This window comes from Apteryx rowi, unplaced genomic scaffold (genome assembly GCF_003343035.1).
Source record: "Apteryx rowi isolate R43461 unplaced genomic scaffold, aptRow1 scaffold_7, whole genome shotgun sequence".
NCBI classification, from domain to species: domain Eukaryota; kingdom Metazoa; phylum Chordata; class Aves; order Apterygiformes; family Apterygidae; genus Apteryx; species Apteryx rowi.
The window spans coordinates 4,208,128-4,233,535 of record NW_020450982.1 but is presented as its reverse complement, the minus strand read 5'-3'; the positions used below and the strand labels follow the sequence as shown (position 1 = coordinate 4,233,535).

The following is a 25,408-nucleotide window of genomic DNA, read 5'->3' as shown; positions in this document are numbered from 1 at the left end:
ATGCTCAGAGAAGTCTGTTTTCCACACTCCACACTGATTGCTTCAAAACATAAGGAAACCATGTGGGACTATGTGTAAAAGGAAATGAAAATGAGAGGTAACAAAGTGCATGTGCTTATGGTAAGGGAATGCGAATGGGTCTTGGATCTTTCCTGCCATCTCTCCAGTCACTAGACCTCATGCACCAGCCAATTTAATTTTTTCATGATGAATCAGTACTGTGAAACTATTTTGCTTCTTGGCAAATGTATTTTTTTCCTCTACAGAAGCAGTAATTCAATGAACTACACGATGAATTATTATTGTTATTATTATTTCTAAATTCCATTTTGGCCAGTATATTGTTCAGTGAATTGTCTTTTCCTAAAAATAAGTCTTTAAGCTCCATTTAAGACTAATGGTCTGACAGCAGCTGCAAACTGGTATGGTGTTAATTTTGGAAGGAAAGAAGGAGGAAAATAATTAAAAGAAATGACAATTATGTAAAAAATAGTCAGCTGAGAAAACTGCAATAATTAGCTGAATTCTGAACATTTTTCTCCTGTTGTTATGGAGAGAAAGTATCGGATAATTTTGCAACAAGTTTTCTCTCTCTTTTTTTTTTTATAATTGTTTTGSGAATGCACTTGAATGGCAGAGCTTAAGTTTTGAAAAGCTTGCCAAGAGCTATTCCAAAATCTCCTGAGTATGAATAACACTCATTAGAGCCACTGGCAGAGCGTGCCAGTTGTTTCCGGTGCTGGATTTGCTCCACACCCTGTGTCCACACTGATATAGTAAGAGCCAAGTGTCAGCGCACGTGACTGATGCCTGGGCTGACCAGTGCAGCCACGGTGCAGCCACAGCCGCGGGACGGCCGAGGGCCCTGCAACCCCCGTCCCCYGAGCCCTCCTCCCCGCCCAGCGCGCTTCCACCCCTTGGCTGCTCCCTAATAACAGGCACTGCGCAGGGCTCTAACCCAGCGAAACACTTAACTTATTCATTTTCCAGCAGGCACCGCAGGGCATAACAGTAACCAGGGAGCAGCTGATATTTTCCAGGTGGCAATTTGYTCATATGCCCACTCACTGAAGATACTACAGATACAGTTTTACCAGCTGGTAAAAATCTACCCGTAGAATCATTTATTCTTATCCCTGTATGRGAACAATGCTTATTCCCCATTTAAATGTTTTTTCAGCATAGGTACATCAGTTGGAAGAGTGAAAACAGAGCACTAGCACATGCAAACTGATATGGGTCATCTGGGAAAGCTGTYACCATAGAGGATTTACAGCAATTGGGTTGGCATAGCTCACTCCATTCAGGGAGCTGTTTCATCTCAGCTGGCAAATGGACAGGTTTCCGCTCCAGAAGAAGGATTATATAGCAAAGCCTTTAAGTGGGACTGAGACCTGTGGGTGGATTTCCCCAGCGATGGGGATGACACGTATCTCTCCCCTCACCCTTGCTGTAGCCATAGGCAAGGTCCACTGTACGTGGACAGCTCAGCTGCCTCCTCCTACCCCGTCCCATTAAACCTGCAGAGGGGTTTTCTTCTTGTGGAAACTACATTACTTCTGGCTAACTCTGCCACATCACAAACTGTCTGCTCACATTGTCCTCACTCACTGCCATTTCAGATGTCGTCTGCCTGTCTGACATCAAGTCAAAGCTGACACAGCTCTGCATCACACAGTTTGCCTAAACTGAAGGGGAAGGTGTTTGGATGTCCCCATCCAATCCAGACCAAATTCACGTTGCTGGCAGACCTGACCTGGTCTCTCTGCTCCCCTCCCTCTGCTACAGCTCTAACGCATGCTAAGGGACCAGATACTTTGGCGGTGCAAATCAGCAGAGCTCTGCTGCAATCAGCAGAGCTGTGCCGATTTACCCCAGCCAAGGTCTCCTCCATAAAGCAAAAGGATCCAGCCAGCTTACACGCCAGCTAGCCATCTCTTCTCATTTCCATCTGAGCCTCTTACCCAAGGGTGAATGATTTTCCAGCCCTGACCTCTGAAATACCTCTTCCTTTGCCTGTCAGTGTGACCATAATCAAGCTCTGCTGAATCATGTGCTGTTTCAGGGTTTGTAGTTCTTGGATGGACAGGGACACTGAGGTTAGCCTCAGACAACGTTAGCGATTTTGGGTAACACTTGCTGTTTCCAAAAAAAGGCTGTTTTGTCTGTGGTCAGGTGGCCTTAGCCAGGGAACAGAAGAAACTGTCCTGGGACAGTTTTGTTGCATATGGCAAAGACAGGCCATGAGAGAAAGCTGAGATGGACACAAATGAGGGAGAGAGTTGGAAAGCAAGGACCTCCTCCTTGAATCATGCTGGGTTTTGGGGAACTTAAAAAGAAAAGGAAGGATTTTCTCCTGTGACAGTCACAGCACAGAGGGAATAGTACAGTTTGCTCTGGGAATCTTACCACCATGGCTATGGAAAGTTGCAGGAATAATTCTCAGAGCTGAGTTTTGTTAAAAATCAGTGGCTTCTAGTAGGGAGGTCCAATGTACAAACCATCCATCCCCTGGGATGAATCCATCCAGTCCACCACGCAAATAGCCCAGAAAGCTGTCACCGTGCAGCTTAGAAGCCAGAGCATTGCTCATAACCCAACTGCAGCCCTGCACAAGGGAATTACCCTGAGCTATAGGGGAAACATTGCCCTTCCTTCTGTAAAGCACCCTCTCCAAGCTCTCAGGTCTCTTCATCAGCTCTCCCTGACGGCCCAACAAGGACAGGGGGAAAAAGAGCTGGGAGCTGAGAGTGCAGTAATCACTGCACCATTTTCCCTGTGTTTTTTATGTTACCAGGCACACTGGTCATGTGGCAGATACAGTTCTTGGCCCAAATGGCCGTGCCTGGGACAGCTGAAGCTTTGCCACGGAGCAGCATGCGCAACAGGGCTGGCACGTTGTTGCTGTGCTCCATCCCAAAAGCCAACAGGAAAGAGTTACATTCAGCTGGATCAAAAATGTTGGCAAAGGAGGGGTTGAAGAGGAGAGAGGAGGGGAATGACCTKCTTGTAGCAGCAGAAGCAGAGCAGCAACTACAAAACTCCCCTTGAGACAGTGATCAACCATGTGGGTGAAGTTCTCCGCTGTAAGTTCTTCTGCTGTAAGCAGAAGTGGGATAAACTTTCTTTATGCTAAATCCCATCTTTACTGCTAAAATTTAAGAGGCTTATTTGAAACTTATCATTTTGTAAAAAAAGAAAGAAAAACTTATCCATTGTAACAAGGCTGGATATGCCATTAGCTCTGGAGAGGCCCTCTGCCCCGGGAGCTGTCTCCAGCCACGGATGCGGGAGGAGGGCTCTGTTTTCCATCCACACCTTGCACAGCAAAAATCATTTCCTTTCATGACCTTGGAGTTTGCAACCTTTCACTTTCTCTTGCTGGTCTCCTGCTCTTGCGTGGTCAAGGGGAGGGAAGCAGAAACACGAAAATGCGTCATTAGGAAAAAAAATACTTAAAAAAATACAGGAGGTTGAGCTGGTCTAAAAACTTCAGCAGTCTTAGACTCTGGCTACACATGAGGGACTCGAGGCCGATGGGAAGAAGCAGTGTAACAAGCTCTCTGTGAAATGCTGTAGTTAAAAAGATAAATGGGCTCCTTGGAGATATGTTTGGGCACAGGGAGTGGAAAAGGGAGCTCTCAGCTCTGTGTGCAGCATTCCTAGGACACACTGGTAGTCTCACTCCAAAAAACAGCTATTAAAAATTTGGCCAGAGTGCAAGAAAAAACTGCGGAGGGGTCTGGGTTGTGGGAAACGGGCTTTTGGCCAGAGGCAACGCACAGTCTCTCTTGATCTGCTGAGGGCAGGTTCAGCCATGACTTTAGCATGGTCTGCAGGTGCCCAAGGGGGATGCGGCAGCTGGCAGCGCTGCCTCTGCACAGCACCCTGCTCTCAACTCACCACCCTGGGGCAGCGGTCCCCCTCATCAGCTGTGAACATTTCAGACCTCTCCTCCTTTAAACAGCTCTCATATGCCCTGTGCCTCCTTGGTGCATTGTACCCCTGTCTCCTGGGTCCTTTTCCAAGAGCCTGGTTCTTTAGGAAGGAGGTTGAGCATCTCTGTTTGATCTGGCTCCTCTCCCGAACCCCCACGTCTTTCCCTGCTAAACGCTCCCTTAGCCTCATCTCATTCTTTGGCACAGAAAAAAGGAGCAGCCCATCAGAAATACGCAGATGTGACATTTTCCTTCGGCCAAACACCTCCATCTTCTGAAATGCCAGAGCTGCCGAGCAATTAACCTGAGCACATGGCAAGCCAGTCAAAACCAGTTAATTGGGGACATACTGATGATAAAATGTGACAATTAACTGGGGACATACTGACGATAAAATGTGACTGGCTCCCTCCTCCTACAACAGACTTCCACACTCTTTAAAGTGAGCTTTCAGGCTAAGCTCCCTTTTACACATGTATATATGTGACGCCAGAAGCACTGAGACATGCCAGCACCAGGACTGAAGTCACTTGGTGACACGACACACTCCCCTCAAAAAGCAGCTTGAAAGATGGACCCGGGAATGGTTTTACTAGAGCAAAACCAGATTTGTCTCAAGCCCGCCAGCCGTGATCTCATCCAGAAGTGCTCCTACCTCCAAAATGAAACCTCCCCACATTGGGATGTTTTACACCCCGAAAGGAGAAGTACCAGAAATGAGGTGAAAACCACCAATGACATGACTGTGAGTAATATTTCAAAGCAGGCAATGTGCAGACAGCATGGTAGAATGGGCACGGACCAGACCAGGGTACCAGCAGGCATCCGGCCCCTCTCTCCCACCATGGCACAGCATGTTTTTTGGCAGCCCCATGCTGGGAGCCAATGCCAAGGAACACTTCCAGCCTCATCCGTCTCCTGGGATGTGCCCGCAAGGGCAAGATGCCTCAAATGTGGAGATCMCGGGAGCCAGATCCAGATGGACCATGGCAGATGTGCCTCAGGCCTTGCGCTGGGGTCTGGGGCAACCTCCCCCTGGCCAGAATAACATTCATGCACATTCCCTTGGCTTTTGCACCTCACAGAGGCTGTATTCCCCTGTGATGGARTTGGGAGATCGATTTCATTGGGAAGGCCAAAGTGAGGACCAGCATCAGTTGTGGCTTTGCTTTTCTTTCCCTTTGCAGGAAAGACGTCTCCTGACCCACATTCTGCTGCAGGTTTCCACATGACAGCGTCCGCCCCRGTGCTCAGAGAGCACAGTCTGCTCTCACGCAGCGCAGGGAGCAGGGGAGAGCAGAGAGTGCTGTGATGCCGCCATCCCACTGCTGCATGCCTGTTTTTTGCAATATTAAGATTCTAGTCCTGACTCCTCAGAGCAGCTTTCAGGCAGGATCACATCCTAAATCCCACCCAAAAGGCATTAATTGGACCAAAGCACCCTCCTTTCTGGCTAGAAAGAAAAGAGCGTAAAACTATGTCCGCGTCCCCACTTTTATCAGCACAGAAAGCTTTTCCTTGGGAACAAGCAGCCTCAGGAACAGGAAGATCCAGTCCAACCCTGCGGCTGTCATTCATCCCCTTGGCAACAATGACCCCATCCAGCTGCGAGCGCAGACCCYGGAGATCCCCAGCTGCAGCCAGAATCAACAGGGACTTTGTTGCCTCCCGGCAGAGCTGAGGCTGCCGGAGCTGAGCATCCCACACCGGCACTCTTAGACAGCCTCCAAGGARCACTTCCAGCCTCATCCATCTCCTGGGATGTGTTGAGACCACACAGCCCATGAGGGTGAGATGCCTGAAACACAGAGATCCCACCATCGAGCGGCGAATGTCTCCAAGTGAATCCTAGGGCCCGCTGAACCCCGCAGTGCCCCATCGCATTGGCTCTGAGGGTTTTTGGGGAACTACAGGYGGTGTTGGCCAGTACTCCAGGACTATCCCACAGCTCCCACACACACTCCAAAGGCAGCCTAGCTGCACATCCTGGCACCATGCTGTGCTATTGCCCCAACATGCTACACCAGCCTGCCCCAGGCTGCAGCTGTGCTGAGGTCTAAACAGTGCCAGAGGCTACAGTGACAAGGGGAAAAAGCAACCACTGCCTGCAGGTCTCAATTCATCCTTTAGGTGATGGAGAGAGAGGAAAGAAACCTCCAGAAGGGGATTTGTACCACTCTAACCACAGATGGAGCTGGTGCAGCCAGATCAGACCAGACACCCCATCCCAGAAAGCTGAAACTGAGTTTGACACACCAAGCCTGCACACGCTGCCTCCTGCTTGCACAGAGTCGTGACAATCCCCCCACCCCCCCAAGCCTCCACAGTGAAGATGTAACCCAGAGGCCAGAGACTTTCCCAGCAGAAGCAGTGGCACACAGCTAGACATTACAGCATAGCCAAATTGGGCTATGACAATTAGTGATACCCAATAATCCCACGTATGCTATTTTCTTCACAGGTTTCTAGGACTTTCCCAGCATGTTAATGAAAATCCCAAGTCTAAACTGCACTGATTTCATACAGATCTGTCAGCTATGCTGCCTGGGAAAACAGAAATGGGGAGGCAGACTTGAAAAGCCATGAATTTCCACTGTAAGCTCCTTAAAGCTTCTTTCACATTCAAGTGGCTTTGCATTTCATCTGAAAAGAAACCACTTCTATGCATGACCCAAAGCTTTGGCAGCCAGATTCAATGCAAATGACCCAGTGAAAGGACAGATCCTATAGAGGGGGGAAGTTTATTTATAGAACCTTTTTGCTTCATGAAGATGCCAGAAAACAACCAGATCAGCCCCTCAGGAAATGGGAGTTGTAAGAGTTGTCCTTCAAGCAAAACAATTCCCCAGTAYCCACCAGCCAACACACTCAGCTCCTTTCTTTTAACTCACCTTCCCAAAGTATAAAAAAGCAGATAAGTAGCAGGACTAATAATAAGTAGCACTGCAGCTGCCAAACTGTGCCAATCAGCAATAGGAGGGCTAGTTTGCAGGCTGCTTTTGCCTTTGGCAGTTGGTACAAATACTTAAGGTAAAACCTTTTGAAGAGTTGCATGGTACACCTCGGGGGTTGGGTTGGCAGCTGCAAAGGTCAGGTACTTCGGTCAGGCACCTCTGCTCTGGAGATGTCCCAGCTAAATAGCAAAATGTGATGTAAAATCAGGACTCGGATGAATTAGCAGAGATGGAAAGGAGCTGAGAAGTGAAGCAGCAAGGATGAAAAAATGTTAAACCTTGGGAACATGAACCTACCTGGAAAACCAGAAAGAAATGCAGYTGGTTAGTCAGAAGAGTGCTGTGGAGAGATGTGATAACCACCTCCAAACAGCCTTGCAGCTCATCTCTCTTTGAGGAAGGGCAAGGGAGAAGATGACCTACCAGCCCTGATTTCTCAGAATCACAAAAGATACGGAAAAACTTGAAGCACTGAGAAAGAGAACATTGTTCTCCATGTCCCCTGAGAACAGGATGAGAAATCCYAGGCTCAAATTGCAGCAAAGGAGATGYGGGACAGAGACTGAAGAAAAYCTGTAATGGGAAAGGCCACAGTCCTTGAGATYGCAGAGTTCAAGAATACCAACCCTGCCAAGAAGCCATTAACTAGCTCTGAGGTCCACCACCAGCTTGGGAACCTGCAGYAGTTATAACCACAGCCTTCCTATGAGTAACCAGAGCACACTCACCTATCCTGGTGGGGAAGATGTCCTCATTGTTAATGAGCATCTCAATCCAGTCCATCAGCATACACATGTACTGCGGGGCCGACAGCTTGGTCGGCTTCTTGTATTTGTTATCATCCTGCCACCTGTACTCGTACTTGAGCCCACCCGACATGATCGGGCAGCTCTTCTCCGTGCAGTACTCCGACATGGTCCCGTAGATGAGGTTGATCCGGTTGAAGAAGTCCACCACATGCACCGCGATCCAGTCATTGATGCTCTCCCCCGGAGGCAGCTGCACCACAGCTCTCAGGTCCAGCCCAGACTTCAGGGATGCCTGAGCTTTCTTGTACAGTTCAAAACGTTGAGTGCCGGGTTCAAATTTCTTCCGGGGACGAAATGTTTTGTCTTTGTTGAAGACTTGTTTGAGACACAAAGCCATCATGGGGTGGGCCGGCCAAGATTATGGCAGAGACTCAGCACAAAGGAAACTCCAAGGCTGGGATCTTCAGGGATGGAGATTTCTGGAAGGAGAAAGAAACAAATTTCGGTCATGTATGAAGCCAGCTACACTTGTGTCTCACTCTCACAGGGATGAATTAGTGCCACAATGTTGGCTGACCCTGTTGCTGAGGCAACATGCAAGGACTGAGAAGATTTGGGGTGAATTCCTGGCTCCTCCACAGCTTCCCTAGGTGACTTGGTGAAGGTACTCACACCTCACACAGCAGCTCCCTGCCAGGCACTTGTCACAGTAGATGCTAACACTGCTTGGAAAGCTTGATGGGAAACAGAAGCATTTCCTCCCTCCCAAGCTACATATGTACCTCCCAGGCAGCACTGGGCTCTGGTCATCCCGTTATCTGTGGGACATTTATTCAGTAATTGCTGCAATAAAGCGAGAGCTGTGATATCAAGGGAGCTTACCGGTCCAGCCAGTCCCAACCTGGCAGCTTTTTCCTCTTCTGGCAAAAGGGAAGTTTTTCTTTCCCAGGGATTTCTCAGCTCATAAAAATAATCCCCTGATCCTGCTCTAGTGGCTGGTGAGCGCTACCCTGGAGACTGTGCTGCGACCACAGCTGGCTGCTGGTTCACACAGCTCCAATGCCGAGATCAATGGGAACGGGGGGATTCTTTGTTCTGCCCTGTGTGTTTGTTCRAAAGAACAAAACCCGTGTCCGAAGAAGGGAAGCAACAGCTGAGAGTAACAGTGCGACGTGCCAGGATGCTGGCGTCTCTCTAGTCACAGCACAATGCACAAAGGAGCAGGCAGGAGCAGGCAGGGGCYGCCGAGAAACCACCTCACCTGCCTGGTGCTTTCGGAGCAGGGCCAGGCTCTTGGCCCTGGCATCGCTGCTGGCCACAGCCCTGGCATCTTGACAACCAAGGAATGGGTGACTCCATCTGGAAGTCACCGCTCGGCAAACTGCTGAGCTCATCCCTTCCTGCCTGTCTGAATTTACCAGTACAGACGAGGTCTGCATTATTTCCCCCTTTTTTTTTTTCTCCCCCTGAAGCTCAAGTGGAAAGCTCATCTACTCCAGACTTTCATGGACAGGCTGAAATAATACTTGTGCAGTATCCTCCAGTTACCTGCACTCATCACTGGTGTTACCAATGTGAGATCAAGGCCCCGTTGTGCTAAATGCTTTTCTGAGGCCTGTGGAAGAGAGAGTCCCTGAGCAGCCTGCCCCTGAAAGAAGGAGCTGGAGAAAGAGTAAAAAAAGGAAGAAAAAGACTCACAGAAAGGGGAAGTGACTTACCCAAAGTCACGAGCAGAAGGGAATGGTATTCAAGTGAAGCCTGGATACACATTCATCATTAAAAAGACATCTTCTAGCCAAAAACTTGCTGTATAAACTCTGCTTTGTAAACTCAATCCAGAGCCATGGGCACATACTGTTTTGCCCAGCAAAGACGAGCTAGGCATCTTGCCTTTTCCTTCCCTGTCCCAAGCAGTTGGCTCCAACCAAGTCAAAGAGTTTGTTCCCCACATAGAAAAGGGAGCATGAGTTCTCTGAGATGCCAGCCTATGGAGGGAGCAGGAGAGGATGCTGACCGTTGGCTTCACATCATGACTCCTGCCTGTCCTGGTGGGAAGGAGATCTCCAGTACAGCAGTCTCAAAGGAGTGAACAGAGCCCCGGGACTCAGCACAGACTGAGCTTGGCACAATGACACCGTAAAGAACAGGCCTTATCTGGGGACTTCCTACCCAGCTATCACATATTCAAGACACATCCTGTTGATAATACCTCTAGAAAAAGCMTCCCAGGGAGTATTCTCCCAATTATATACCAAAATACCAATTTCTAATATATAAATATATATATATATACATGTGTGTGTATATATATATATATATATGTATATACATATCTGCTGCAATGGAGATCCTAATCCAGTAGTGTAGGAAGTGCTTGACTACCCTTAGGGATTAGACATCCTCCAGTCAATTTACTGTGCCCAGTTGAGCTACAGTAACAGTGGTGCACATGGTTTTTGCCTGTTGCATGTTTGAAGGAGTAAGCATCTGTGCAAACCACCCCCCCCCCCCGCCTCAATGTTTAAGTAGCTGTTTTATCTCCTGCTTGCTGCAGACCAGAGCAACACCTGGGCTCCCACCTCCACCCAGCCAGGGCATGGGGTCCGGGTGATATTGTGAGCCCTGAATGATTTCTTGCTCACTTTGCTCCAAATCCCATGCTCTCTCCCAGAGCAGAGCTGCAGCCTAGATGTTGAGGTTGGGTGCAACCACTGTGGGGGCCCCATTCAGCCTCCTGCTTAACGGAGGCCAAAAACTTCCCACTGAGGCCACAGCTCTCACTGACGTACCACATCTTGTCTAGGTAGACATCCCTCAGGCTTGGTGGAAAGCCATCATGGGAAGGAGAATGCACACCACCCATTAGTAATCCGATTGAAGAATTGGCTGCCCTCAGAATCARAGATATGGCTCTAATTCCTGGCTTGACCGTGCTTCAAATCCATCGCACTATTTGAGCTTGCACTGACCCAGGCTTAGGTTATAAGATGAGCATTGAGTTGAAGCAGATGCAGATATATCGGAATTCAGGGTCAAACATCAGCAAAAGCTTCACAGCATGGTAAAGCCTGAAGAGGGRACTGCTGCTCTGAAAGCCTGGCTGGCTTGGGTACCTGACCCCAACTCAAGTCGTCACAGCAGTGTGGACACTGGATACATCTCAGGTAGYGTAGGGCGCAGGTCTGCCCATATATAGCTAGGCATGATGTGATTGAGACATACCTTATTCTGTAGCCAACAGCCTGCGTGGGAGAGACATGGCCAGCAACATCTCTGGTGCTTTTGCCCTCTCCCAAAGCACTTGCTCTGCCACCACACAAGCCAGAACTTGAACTTGCATTGCTAAACCAAAAGAAGGGGCTTTCCTGCCACTGACCTGCCACTGTCTCTGCCCTTTTCCTCTCACTCTCTCCCTATGACCAGCCAAGTGCAGAGGGCTSCAACTGAAACGTAAAAGCCATTAGAACAAGCAAAAATAAACAATTTTACCTAAACAAGAAGTCAGGATTTCCCCATCTGACACTTAGCAGCCTCCCAGGCAGGGATGATGCAGCACAGGAAAGTACCCCTCTAATCCACCCTGCAGCACCCTCCATCTCTACTCCCAGCCAGCCCATGTCCCCCATCAAAGCTGAAGAGCCCCTTTTCCCTGGCCCAGTGCCCTGACTTTCACCCAGCAGGGCTGGACAGTGTCATTGCACTGCACCACACAAAACCTGTGCCCCAGTGCACAGCCCCCAATCTCTTTGCTGGGTAGACGGAGGAAGATAAACTTGCTTGTACCAGTGTGAGGCTGTACTGATCCAACTAGGTCATACATCCCTCTGAATTAACATCAGTATAAACAGGGACTGGGACCTGACCCAAGAGGTTTCCACAAGGGATTTTAGCAAGGCGAGTTGTACCAATAGGTATTTCTCTGGGTCACTATTTCTGCTGACCTCTTTGCTCCATTCACTCTTCTCCATGAGCTATTTCTGCTTGCACAGGAGTGATGACAAGCCAGTGTGGCGGAAAATATCCCATAAAACACATCACTTATATGTGCGATCAGCAGTGAAAATCCAACAAATACACAGGGTATAAATACTCCATGCCTCACACTGCAAGTCTTCTGTGAATACTGAACTGCTCTTTGTGTTCCCTGGGAAATAAATGGTGTATCTCATCTCCCAAAGCCTTCTTATAGCCCCATAACTCATCCCACAAATGYCTTCCTCTGGATCTCTTTGTGTTACACTACAAGCTGCTCTCAGTTGTCAGGCAGGTGGAAATGTATTTCATGCTTCAGTGCCACTGTCTTAATAAAACACCATTTTAAAAAGGCAACAAATCTGCTAAACATCTGTCAGGTGTTTTCCTACTGCACATCTGTTAAAGATTCCCAGAAATGGAGGAGCAAAACCCACTGCTGCCCTAATGCTCACACCTGAGTGGTGCTGGATATGTGGGATGATGGCATGACACTGCAGCCTCTCTGCTCCCAGGGCAGTAGCGTGCATCAGAATAACGGGAGCAGTTTTGCTGTCAGGATCCTTGCCAGCATCACTACCAAATCACTAAGTTAGTTACTAAAAGGCCTTGTGAATCCTTTCTGGAATGAGGAAACTTTGGAAGTTAAATTTAACACAGAAACAAAAACATGTCYTGGGATTTACAACCAAAAAAAGCACAGAGAGGCACGAGGTCAAAGAACCRGATTCTTTCTCAACCTTGCTCCAAAGCTTTCACTGCACTAAGAGGCTGATGTGTAGGAGAAGAAGTGAAAGGCACAGGAAGGGAGCTGCATGGAGGCCATGACCTTGGTTTTAAATACCAGACATGACCCATGCAACTGGGGCACTAAAATGGGACTTACCAGCTTGGAGCGCAACAGTCTCTGTGAATGGTCATCACTGCCTCAGCTTCCCCACTGGCTGTGACTCCGTAGTGAGTCCCTACTTTCTGGGGAGAAAAACAGGGGAAGGGTGTTCAAGGACAATTTCAACAGCAGATGCTTCACAGCCAACCAGTAATGACTCCTAGCAGGTTTTGCGCCCTGATCTGTGGCTGCACTTTGAAGGGTGGAAACAAAGTCCRTTGAAATGGATCCAGACACATCTCAAGTCTAACTTGCAGAAAAGCACACCAGCAGTGAAGAATGCAAGACCAGATTTCCCCAGTGTCCACCTGGATGCATCCATCGTGAAACAGCAGAGAGCAAACCAGTACTCTGATGGGCTGGTGCTATTCCATCACCAGCTGAGTATTTGGGACAGGTCCATGTAAAGAGTAGGAAAATGGGAGATCCTCCAAGTTTTAGTTGAGGTGCAGAGTTCAGCAGTGTCTGGCTGAGCCTGGGTTTCGTGGCTATGTGCATTCCTGGAAATCAGGCCACTGTCCATGGGGATTTGGCAGCAGGAAAGGACTATATGCTGCTCAGCTTGGGAAAGATGAAGGGAGAGCTGCAATTCAACAAGCTTAGACAGCAGCTTCCTACAACATGATCATACACATCCCACCGCCGTGCTGTGCTGACAAGGCCTGGACCAATGCCCTCGCTGCAGTTTGCAGGTCTCTGCCTCGAATTCCCACACGTGAAATCAAAGCTTCCCCAAGAGGAGCCTTGGCACTGGCTGCAAACCCACTCCATCGTGCAGCAATTCCCATGACGGGGTGGTGCTGGCACCCTGGGGGGGGGGCACAGATCCCTTCTAAAGCACCGGCAAACCTACAAAGCAACTCTCACGCTAGCCGCGACGGGGCAGCTCCCGCTCCAGGGTGGAGGGAAGCAGGTGTGGAGTAAAGCAGGTGGCTGCGGAGCCAGAAACTTGTCCTGCCCCGCTGTTGCCTCCCCAGTAAGCCACCCCACTCCCGGGGGAGCTGCCCCCGCAACCGTATCTCGCCCTGGCGAGTGAGACAGGAAAATCGAGAGCAGGCGCTTCCCTCCGGCCCGCCTCCGCTTCCCGCTGCTCCGGCCCCGCGAAGGCCGGGCGCCGCCGAGCCCAGCGAAGGAGGATTGTCAGGGAGGATGAATGAAGCGGCAGGACGGAAAGAGGCCGGTTCCTGCGGCCAAACGGCAGCTCCGGCGCTGAATCAGCTGCCGCTTCCCACGGGACCAGCGTGCTGCAGCGTGCTCGGTGCATGCCCCCGTCTGCGCCTACCAAATAGCCTCAGGTTTGCTTAGAACTGGTTTAAAACCCAGCTAAACAGAAGGAAAACCCCTTATGCTGGTTTATAATCTGCTGGTTTCAGTTGTGGCCTTGTTTTTACTGGCAGCAGCAGAAGTGAAACTCGTCGGGTTTAGCAAGAGTCAAAGCAGCACAGAGTTAAACACGGCAAGGGTGAGGCAGAGCAACTACTGGGGATCTAACAGGCAGAGACTGTGAAAAACTGATTTCCTAGATTGCTGGCAACTCCAGAAAAGAAAGAAAAAGATTTGGGGGGTGGGGGGAGATGCAAATTCAGGGTCAAAATAAGCCTTTAATTTCAGATTTGAGGGTTTTTTTCATATAGTCGTTATCCTTTGAAAACAACAGAAGAATACGGCAAAACAAAGGCTTTGTTTTAAATTAAAAACAATGTTAAAAGGTCTGTTTGGAAACTGGCAAAACAAAAGAAAAAAAAGCAAAACAAAAGGGAAGGCAATTTCCTTTCCCCACTACAAACAATTCAGCAGGTTTGAAACAAGGTCAACAACTAAAAATCTGCATTTTTGGTGCCAAATAAGCTTTAGTCAAGAAAACAGCTGGCAGGGTCAGTCAGAGACACTGCTGATGTCCAGGGTGACCGACAAGGACTCSCTCTCAGCCCTCGATGCCCCGGGAAGTTCCTGCGCAGCGCCTCAGCTTCCTCGATTTCGATATAAGCTCTATATTAAGAGCTGCAAAAGCCAGGGCTTGGCCTGCGGGGGGAAAGCGCCCTGGGAGCGCTCCCAGGAAACACTAATGATCATTACCGAACAGGAGAAAATCTCAAAGGTGGAAGGCAGTCGGAAGGGCAGGCTCCCAGGCCGGCATCTCCCCGCAGGCAGCGCGCCTGACACCCGATACGGCGGGCAGCTCGGGGGCAGTCTGAGGCGCTGGATTTGCCCCGAGACAGTTACACACTCGCACAAGCATCTCACTTGAAACCACAGGCAGCCGTTTAGCGGCACAGTCCAAACTTTACAGGCGGCGCGAACAGCTGGCGTGCACGGCGGGGAGCGCAATGAGGAGTCCGACACCACGAGCAAACCGCAAAAAGAGACTCCTGAATCCCGTTGCTGGGAAGAGATGTCGGAGAGACGGAGAGAGATCGCAGCCCCTTTCACTTCCAGGGAAGGAAAACGGACACTGGGCGGGGGAAAAATCAATCAGCAGAAACCTGGGATGGCTCAAAGCAACAAAAGCAAAACTGGCCTGCTACATCCGTCTGTCTGTCTCCACGCCCCTGCTGCAGATCCAAGTACTTCCAGGCTGCTGAGTACAAGGAGACTCCATACAATTTGGTTAAAAACTAAGATGTTTGCACATTCCCCCTCATACTTCCCAAGGCGGATCTAAGGTTCAGCTGCCCAGATGTTTACTTCCAGTTTCGTGCTTTAGGGGATTCCCTTCTCTTCTCCACAATCAGCACGAAAGTCCCTCTTGTCACATCCCTTCACAGTGCTTAGACACTGCCTGCAGGAGCCCTGAAACTGCCAGAGAGTCTCCAGATGGACAGTCTGACCAGAAACCTGCTGGCCCTGGGGCTCCGCTATCGTACTACTCTAGGAAGTGTTATTGCCCAGATCCTGATTCAACAGCTCTGTCTTTAAGCTTCATGTTAAACGCCTGAGAAGTCCTGTTGCAAAGCAGTGTTGGTTACTTAATCTTCAGCCTGTSCTGGAGAATCCATGCAACTGGGGCTTTTAGCTGGTGGACCTAAAAGTACATCAGAAGTGCCCCAAGGACCAAGCCTGCCGCTTTCAAACATCCCTTGCATTGTAACCAGCCCAGCCCCAGCCTGACTGGAGGCTGGGGGCACACAGTGCTCCTGGGGAAGGTAAGGTATCCCCTCTTCTCCAGCCTTCACTAAATCCAGGTCTGGTTTCAATCACCCCGGGAAGGGGGAGTCATGCAATTAGGATGCTGGAGAGCCTGGCCTCAAAAGGCGCTGGCCCTCTCGAGCAGGGCCTGTCTATCTTTGCATCCTGCTGGAGCCAAGCCCCAGCTGGGCTGTCTGTGAGAAACGGGGTTGTTGGCTGCCGATCCCAAATATAACCCAAATGATGGAAAATTCCAGGAAAGAAGCCAAGACAAGATGCTGGGAGGGGGATCGAGGGCCAGCACACAGAGCGGCAGGCGGCGGAGAAGGCCCTGGGCTCTCACTGGGGCAGAGCACGTCTGTGGGACTCCCCCTCCAGCCATGTCTCACCACCCCACACRCAGCGCAAACCAGCTCGGTCCCGGGGAAACCTGCCACCTCGAGCACGGTGAGAGGCACAAGCATCCTTAGGGTGCTCCCCAAGCACCCGCCTTCGCAGCGACCTGGCTCCGAAACCCAGCGGAGCCTCGGCCCCCACCCATGCCCCAGCTCTGGGCAGCTGCCAGCGGAGCCGTGCTGGTGCTTTCCCCGACTCTCCTGACACTTGGAAATCCCTGTCTCATGCAAAACTGACCCTGAATGATTTCCAGGAATGGGACTGCTCATACCTTCACTCATCCCTGTCCTGCCCTGTCCCTGCCGCTGTCCCCTCCCTTTGCGCACCATCCTTGTCCTACCTCCTTGCCRCACCACCAGCAAAGCAGGAGCTCCTCTGGGACCACCGCGGCCAGACAGGGCCTGGAGATGCATTTCACCCTGCAATCCTCTCCAGGAAACTCCAGGATTGGTCTCATTGCCAGGTGAAAAGTCACCAAAAAGTTTTTCCCATGTCACCCAAGAAGCCTCCAAGCAGAAAAGTGAACCTCCTCTCTCCAGGCAGGGCGAAGCACATCCAAGTCATTTGGGGGGTGATGTCCTGTGGGGCCAGGGGATTTCTGGGGTACCTCATTCTTGGGGACTGGGTTCTTGCTGCTGCTGCCAGCTGACTTGCTTGGAGCCCTGCAAATAGGTGTCCAACAGCCTCCATGGRGCCAGCATACTCCAGTTCGGTCCCGAGGGCGATTACTCAGTAATCAGAGCCACAATCCCAAACACCAAGAGCTCCAGGCCTGTTAGCTCCGGGAAAAAGATCAGAGGAGACAAGCCAGCTGCTGGAAGCGCAGCTTCGCGGCTCGCTCTGACCCAGTTCCCTCCYGCCCTGAACTTTCTGCCCTCGCTCAGGCGCTGGCAAAGCTGCTTCCAGCACCCACGGAGTCACCCAGGCGCGTTACGAGGGCAGCAGCTCTAACTGGCGTTTCCTGCGGGCGGTCACAAACGGCTCGACCGGTCACTGTCCAAACCGCCCGCTCCCGGCCGGGCTCCTCGCCGCCCTCCGGGGCTGCGTTTCCCCCTTCCCCTGCGCACAACGCGCCGTCTGCGCTAATCCCTGCCCTGCGGCTGGCGCCCCCAGACCTCACGGATCCCAGAAACAGGATCCCTCCGTATTTACACGCTCACCAGCTGACCAGACACAACGGGAAGCGCCTCCTGGCACGTGTCCATCCTCCATCCGGGCGAAGGATTGCTTCTTCCCAGGTTATCCCTGGCCAGGTTTTGTCCAACCTGTGCTTAAAACCGCCCCGTGAGCGCGCGCCAGCACACGGAGCGGGACACGCTGCCTCTCCTGCGGGAAAGTTTGCGCTGCTCTGTCCCCCGAGCTGTCCCGAGCCCAACTCGCGTGGAGAAGGATTTGCCCTTCCCCGTGGCAGCCACCTTGCACACAATCCGCTGTGGTCAAAGCAACCGGGTCTCGGAGCCCCCTGACCCTGTCCCGGTCTCCGTGACGAAGTCAAACAGCCGGGAAACCCGCCCCTCCGCCCTAGGTCCGAATGGCCGCGGCGCAGGTTTTGGCAAGCGAGACGCCCGAGCGGCCCCGAGCCGCCCTAGCCGAGTGCGCACCCCGACAGGAGAAGGCTTCTTCCGCCCCCGAGCGCTCACCTCATCCCGCAGCAGATCCAACTGCCAGCACGAAATCCCTCCGCTGCCGTTTCTGCCCTCTTACTGAAGAARCCCCCGAAAAACCCCGAGGCAGGCAGTCAGACCCCCTCGGGATGCCCCATCGCTCCGCTATCCAGCTGGCGCCAGCGCGGTGCCAGGGAGGGGAGGCGCGCACCGGCCCTCGCCGGCGTTTCATTAAAGAAACTCGGGCCGAGAGGTTTTCTTCCCCGTCGGTGATGTCACATCCTGACCGCGCCGCCAGCTCCAGCTGTCCCTGTAAAAACTCGCTCGGCGCCGAGCCTCCCTGCCCCGCGCGGCCCCACTCGCCCCCCTTCCCTCCCACGTCGCCGGCCTGCCCGGCACCCGGYGCGGTTCCTTGGAAAGCGGCCGTCCCGCGCGCACGCACGCACGCAYGCACCATTCCTGGATGCTGAGGTCCTTTCTGGACAGCGATCCCGCTCCGCTGGCTGCCGCTCGCTGGCTCCGAACGCAGCCTCCCGGCCGCCGTCACGGAGCAGGACAGCGGTTCACTGGGGGAAAGGGGATGAAATCCGGCAGGGTTTTTTTTCCTCTTCTCTCGCGCAATCTACCCCCCCCTTCATCCCTCCCCTACGCACACCTTAAAACACACAAAATCAGCTGAAGGATTTAGTTCCAGTACAAGCTGGACRCTTTCCAGAAAAAGAAAAGAGAGAGAGGAAAAAAAATTCACTTCACAGAAAACAATTCTAACAGACTTACTTTTGTTGGTCTAAGAGGTGGGGTGAGTTATGAAGTGCATCGCAATATTTAAATACCACTCAGCAAAAGAAAGCCTGAGCCAGCAAGTTTAGCGTTAAGAGGAAAAAAAAAAAAAAAAGAAGACAGACAGTGTGGGATTTCTTGGCATGAGACAGGTTTGCAGGAGTCAGGCACAGAGCCGCTTTGCGTCCAAACTCCCCAAAGAGGATTTAAAACTCCTGGCATATGCCCCAAGTGAGCGTGAAGCTTGCAGGTATTTTAATGGGGTGGGAGGCAAGAGCCCAGCAAGCCGCGCCGGCACTGGGAGCAGGGCTCCCCTTCTCAGCACAACGGCTTGCAAACGTCCTTTCCCAAAGGAGTACCCCTCTCCCTAAGGATGCCCATGATGCTGGGTCCCTTTTGAGACAAAAACTTTGCTGGAAGTGCTTGAAAAAGCAGTCTGCATCAGGACAGTTATATTTAGGGAGATATTTCTGGGCTTTGCTTAAACGTGTGTTAAATATAGGTCTGACCAAGCACATCCACCTGAGAGGAGAGGGCTATGGACCAAGGCTCAGGACCAGAATAGGAGGCTGCAACCTCTTCCCCCATGTCCATCCCACCCCCGGATTCAGGCAAAGGGTGAGCACAGCCCTGGGAGGGGGGAACAAGGAGCAGCAAGGGGACAGACGCCCACACTAGCCCTCAGTGAGCTTTACCAGCTCAGCAAGTGAGAGTGTGAGAAAGGAAACCACAAACCTATCAAGCCTGCAACATCATGCGGCTCTCCTTGCTTGCCGGCTGAGCCGAGCAGTGAGCAAGCAGGCAAGGAGAGCCTGCTCATGCCAACACATCCGTTTCCAGAAGTGCTGTCTCCAAGTCAGAAACTAGTCTGGTGTAAATGAGTGTCCCCTCACATACAAATCAGCAGAGCTGCTTCYGACTGCAGGCACAAAAGATGCTCCGTGTTCAAAGTCCTTCCTCTTTTTTTTTCCCCCCCTCTTTTTCTTTCTTTTTTTTTTTTTTGAGCGACAGTAAAGGGGTTTCTCACCCCTCTGGGATTCCCCTACTGATGCTGCTGTCAGAAGACAGGAAGATCTAGTAGCTGCATATGGTTGTATTAAGCAGAAGGTTTAGGATGACGGATTTGCTTCCCTGACCCCTTCCTGCAGCTGTCACAGCTTGAAATCAAGCTTCAGGCTTCCCCCTACCGCTGGCTGGGTGGCAGCTGGCTGGTGGGCATTGGCCATGGATTTTGCCTTCTGATCCCATGTGGRTTGTGCACCAGTAGGACATGAGTCTGCGGGATCAGGCTCCCGTCCCCTGTAACATGGCTTCTCAGATACGGATGATGTCAGGGTTTGTCCTTGAGTCACAAGGATCAGAGGCAATCCTTAAAAATAATGTTACCTACCCAGTGRTGGCAAACCATCCTTGACTAATAAACAGCCCTGCTTGGCTCCAGCTCCAGCCTCCCGAGGCAAACAGCCACCAAGGGGGGAAAGAAGACATGGGGGGGCCCTACAGCATCAGTCAGCAGGGACTATGGGCTGGCGTTAGTCTGGGGTCAGGGGAACTGGGACCTGGCAGGGCTGAATATCTACTAACAGGGCTTTGGCACACCCCAGGAGCCCTCTGCTTTCCTACCCGTCCCTGCTTGGGACGCAGTCAAAGGGCAGGTCGCAGGCCAGGCGATGGGGGAAGGACACGCCAAGGACACACAGGATTCACCGGTGCTTGGGATCCAGCCCYGGCCAGAGACAAGGGAGCCGGCACCCGTCGCACAGGCAGTACAAGATAGCTGGGAGGTGTCTCACAGCTGCAGCACGTTTCTGCAGAAAAGGTGAAATCTGAAGGCGAAACACCCTGCACATCCAACTCCCAGGGCCAGAGGGAAGCATGGGGTACAGCATCTTTCCAAGAAGAAAATGTAGCCCTAAATGATTAAACTCGAAAGAACAGAGCTGCCAGGTTCCTCTGTTTCATGTGTTAGGTTGTTTACCACTGCAGTCATCAGCTAATTCAACGTAACAGACACAACCCAAAAGCTCTGGTCTGTGTATATATGGATATTCCCCCCCCACGCCAGTATCTACAGTCTATTTTAGAGGCAGAGTCTTTGCCACAGTAGCTCTTGTCCTCACCACCCACAGAGCTAAATCTGCTCCTACCCACATCAGCCTGGCCCCGCTCCTGAGTGAATCTTTTGAGGTCACTGCAGATAGTTTCAGGTAAAAAATAACACCGCTAAAACAAGGATCTGGTCCAAGAAGCCCAGCAGGCTTCTCACGGTAGCTAGCTAACTATGTCTTGCTTCAGCAGGTTCAGGCAACGGCAGCAGCTCTGCAGCGTTTGGGGGTTTTTTTCTTTTTTTTCCTCAGTGTCACCAGATGCAATTTTCACAGATACGGTTTTCTGAGTTGGCTGAGATTAATTCTCCTCTCACCTTGGGCTGCTCTTATCTCCCCCAGTTCAGACCTTAAACAACTGTGATCACCACAGCTGCATCTTTGCTTCCTTTTTTAACCAGTTGCCAAAATTTAGGGCGTCCTACAATGTTCTGTGGTAAAAGTCCAAAAACCGTTGTCTCCCTGCCTCCCAGAGCCAGGCTCTGCTGAGGCCGGGGTGGCGAGTGGCACACAAAACCACAGCATCTGCAGGAGAAAAGGCAGGATCATCTTTATGGCTACAGCCTACTACACTTGGGGAATTTGGACCCAGTTCCCTCGCTGTCCCCAGATTTATCTGCCTCCGTTCCTCACCCCTGCAGTCCTGTGACAGCAAAGGAGACACCGTCTCTCATCACATACTTGCAGCAGGAGACCTGCAGAGCTGTAAACGCAGCCAGCTCCGTGTACCCGGGGAGGGCCAAGTGTTTCCCACCTCAAGTGCTTTTTGCAGAGAAGGAGGTTTGGATCAGCGGGGCTGAAGCTACAAGATCCTAAAGGATGTCAGCCGGTTGCAACAGGGGGAGTGGGTGCCGCTGTTACAGGACGGAGGCCCCCAGCAGCCTCCTCAGCCCCGTAGGCAGGCTTTCCTTCCCTGCACCACCCCAGCCTCTGACTGATGCAGAGACAAATAGTTTCTTGCAAGCTGAGAGCCGAGGGCAGGCCCACCTTCCTCTGCATCACAGGATGTCGCAACTGCTTCGTCTTTCAGGAGCTAGCAACTGCAAGAGGAACATTTCAAAGGCCAGCACAAGGTCTCAGATCAGCAGAGCTGAAAGCCCGGAGGGAAATGCCCTCCCAGGAAAACAGCCCAGAGGTGGCATGAGAAGACATGGTATCAAGCAAGGAGTGATGGCTGCTGGGGGGGCTTTAACCTGGCCCAGTGCCACAGCAGCAGCAATGAGGGAAGCACAAGATTTGCACCATAAACAGCGGGAACGCTACGCTTAGGAGAGCAGAGACCAGCATTCATCCAGAGTTTTTTTTCCCTCCATCATTGCTGAGCACATCTGTACACTTTGTTCATTTCAAATAGCCCCGAGGCAACGATGCATGAGGCTGGGACCTCTGCACCAAAGGCAGCAGTGATGCCTAACAGCACCTTAGCTCAGCAATTAAACCCTAAAGAAAGAGAGGGAAGAAAGCCCAGGTCCTTCCTCACACCTTGAGCCTTTCCAGGCAGATGCGTTGGCCAGCCTGGCTAACTACACACCACCGGGTACTGGGTAACGTGGCAGGGGCATGTGCAAACCTCTGCCACGTGTTGCTSAGGCGAGGAACGCAGGATTGTGCTACGCAATGAGGAACAAAGACAGCAGCAGCTGGGGGAAGTCTCTCCAATGCTGCATGTTCCTCACTCACGTGTCAAGAGCAGGCCTGAGTCCTGGTGAGCACTGGAGCAACCCTGCTGTCCTCAACTCCGGGAACCCTTTGGCACTTGAGTCCGTGCTTGTCCCTGAACGATGCAGGAAACCACAAAACATCCTTGGCCCTTGTGACCAGGAGGCGGAGGCAGACGTCTGTTTAGCAGATGTAACTTGCAAGAACTAATGCCAAGCCAGGAGGAAACCTTCAAATGAAACCCTAGCAAAAATACAAACGTATCCAAAACATATTTATGTCATCTGAGGAGGCTTAGATGTAGAGCAAAGAAGTATTTTAAAAAGGGCTAGGGACCAAGGAGGGAAGTCATGGCCAGGATTTATATTCAGGCAGATGAAGCCAAAATACTTAGAGGCAAGATGAGGTCCTCCCACCCTCCGGAAGGAGTTTGGAGCCAAAGGAGATGGGCTGGAAAAAAAGGGCAAGTCTTTCGAATGGGCTGAAGTTAAATCAGATGTAATCCAGCATGTCTGCAGGTATAATAAAACCAGGGTGAATGGCACCTCCCTGTCAGAGAGTTATCCCTTTCCAGGAGGCCTCAGATTGCAGAAACATCAAGGCTGGGATGCTGTTACAGCATGGAGCAAGTGGTCCCAGCTGGGYGGTGGCGTCAGTCAGGGGTCCCAGCAGCAGGAAGGCAGGGCAGGAGTTGCTTGGGAGAGAGAAAAATGCCTGCAGGTGCGGTTTGGGGGCAGGAGGGGCATGTGTTACCATGAAGAGAGCATCGGTCTGCCCCGGAGGAAGGAAGAGGGAGGTCTGGCCCAGCTCTTGAAAGCAGGTGCATTGCTGAATTTATCAGAGGGGAAGGAAGTGGGGAAGGAAGTGATCCAGGATTGCTGGACTGCTACATCAGGCCTCACAGCCAGTCAGGGAAGGAGGCCCTACACAGCGACGCTGCTTCACAGAGGTTAACGGGACACGACTGCGCTCAGGAAGGGGTTTTCGGGGCTACGAGTGCAGCGTGCTTCCAACGAGCACGCTGCGAGGCGCAGCACCGGGCCAGGCTCTCTCCTGCCAYGCAGTGCCGTGCTTCGCCTTCACCCCTCTGGCATAGCGGAGAGCTGGTGTACAAGCCGTTGGCAGAAGAGATCCCCAGCGGCATTTCGGGCCCCAGAGATCCTGGCCTGCGTGTCAGGAGGCCGAGCCAACCCAGGGAGGCCTTCAAAGCAGGCCAGAGTTTGGAGCCCAGCAGGCTGGCACGGACCGCAGGTGTGCCTAGCCTCCTCTCCTACGGGTGGCATCACAGCATCGGGAAACACTTCTCCATCATGGGATAAATTCCCTCCCCACGCTCCTTCAGTAAGGGGGATGTGTTGCCTGCTGAGCAGGGAGGCACCAGCTGCGAGCGGGGAGCAGATGCAGGTGCCGCAGCCCCACGCCACGGTGCAGGCCAGGGCCACGCGCGCGGGCTGCGTGGGCGCGGCGGGCTCCGTGCGGTGCCGCAGCCCGGGGGTGGACGCGGTTCTGCTGCCACCGCGTGGCCGCTCGGCCCAACCACACACGGCGTGCGGCGGCGTGGGCGGCTGCCGCCTCCCGCCCCGGCACCGGGCAGAGCCAGCGCCCACCCCAGGCGGGAACCCCGCCAGCTCTGAGAAAGCGGCTGGTGCCGGTGCGTGACCTGCCCCTGCGGGCAGTCAGTCGCCCAGGAACGGCCCAGTGCAGCCTCTCTCTGAGCACAGGCAATGCTGGAGCCTGCGGATTCCGGCTCCAGGGACCCACCCTGCACCTTCTTATCCCATGCAGGGCAGAGGGACATGATGCTAGAGCCTGGCCAAACATTTCTTCAGCCATCCCATGGTCAGGCAGCGGAAGCTGGCACAGAATGAGTTTTTCACGGTGCACTTTCAGAAGTTGCTAGGTATCAAGGCTGTGACGTCCATGCAACAATCCATGCAGAAACGGACCAGGGTTTTTGTTCAAAATGAAGCAAACCTCTGTGAAAACAGAAGGGAACAGCAGGTTTGCTCCATTTGTTTCCAGAAATGCAAAGGACTGGTTCAGAGAAGTTTGCCTCAGATGCAATGTCAGGAAGAGCAAGTTACTCCTCCTCACTCCAAGGAGTCTTTCAAAATATCAGAGATACAGAGTGGGAACTTTCTTAGCCGTGGGTTAGAGGGGATTGGAGTCTTGCCATTTCTAAGGCTCTAATCTTCATTTGCCATGCACAGGAATAAAATAGGTATTGATGAAAAAAACAAGATTCAGCATTTTAAGCAAGGGTAAGAATATCATCATTCAATATGTGCTTCCTTGTTTCTTTCGACAGCCACCTTTCATGAGTCAGGGTGTTTCCACAAGGAACAGGACAGGTATCCTGGGTTTTCTGATGACATTTCAGTAAATCTCCCTGGGGCGACAGGGGTGGGTGGACAAGCCTTGGTTTTGAGATGTTGATAACGAAGAGCCTCTGGCTACAAAACTTGCTCCACCGCTCSAAACAGGATCTGCTGCCACATCATTGAGCTTGGGCTCTCTTCCAGCCAGAGACAGGCCGTAGGACGCACCAAGAAAAGGAGGTGGTTTGTAAAGCACCTAATTAAACTGTGAACTTCTTGCTGCAGGATGCTGCAGGGGCTGAAAGGGCCATGAAGAGACTGGCTTTCTCTTCCATGAACATGCCCGCTTGAGGGCTACTAAAGACACAAGGTCATCCATCCAGCTCAGAAAGACCCTAGCCCACAAATGGCTGGAATTTGGCAAAGCAATCTGGGAAACCATCACTGGATGCTTTTCCTGGTCTTATATGCTTCCTGAGGCAGCTAGTCTACAATCTAGGACACTGGGCTAGGCAAACCTTTGGTCTAACCCAGWACAGCCCGCCGCGTTCTCAGTGCTTCCTGCTTGGCCATATAGGAGCAGTTCGGCCTTTAGGTGTTGCCTTTGGACCCACAGACTTGGCCCTGCACAGGTGGCTTGGGCTTGTACGAATGCTGCCAGTCATCAGTGGAGCTCAGCTCACCATCTGCTACCTTAAAGGAGAACGTAACAGCGTCCAGAAGAGTTTCTTTAGGTGTATTCTGATGATAAGTGCTCATGCAGTAGATAAATATTTGGGGGGGATTAAAAAATAAAAAACAAAAAAACATTTCAGAGCAGCCATCCCTACTCTTATTTTTCTGTCCTGCAATCAAACCAAAAAACCCAATACCTGGACAGAGCAAGGCCCTGAAATCCAGCACACTTTAAGGTGSAGG

General features: G+C 51.8%; 1 protein-coding gene across 6 annotated transcripts in view; it reads right to left on the bottom strand.

The window, feature by feature from the left end:
- The window catches only part of MOB3C (MOB kinase activator 3C), a 49,133-nt gene that overhangs the window by 12,331 nt on the left and 11,394 nt on the right, over positions 1 to 25,408 (bottom strand). For 2 of the 6 annotated variants that reach the window (XR_003256817.1, XM_026086606.1), the window contains exons 3-4: positions 12,500 to 12,585; positions 7,621 to 8,120 (exon numbers count right to left, since the gene is read on the bottom strand). Coding sequence is in view for 5 of the 6 variants with exons in the window: in XM_026086606.1 (XP_025942391.1) it covers positions 7,621 to 8,041 (421 nt within the window). In the remaining variant the exon portion in view is untranslated. Of the gene's footprint in view, positions 1 to 7,620; positions 8,121 to 9,359; positions 9,740 to 12,499; positions 12,586 to 17,664; positions 17,870 to 25,408 lie in introns of those variants that run through there. The other 4 variants (XM_026086607.1, XM_026086610.1, XM_026086609.1 and 1 more) reach the window with 4 other exon arrangements.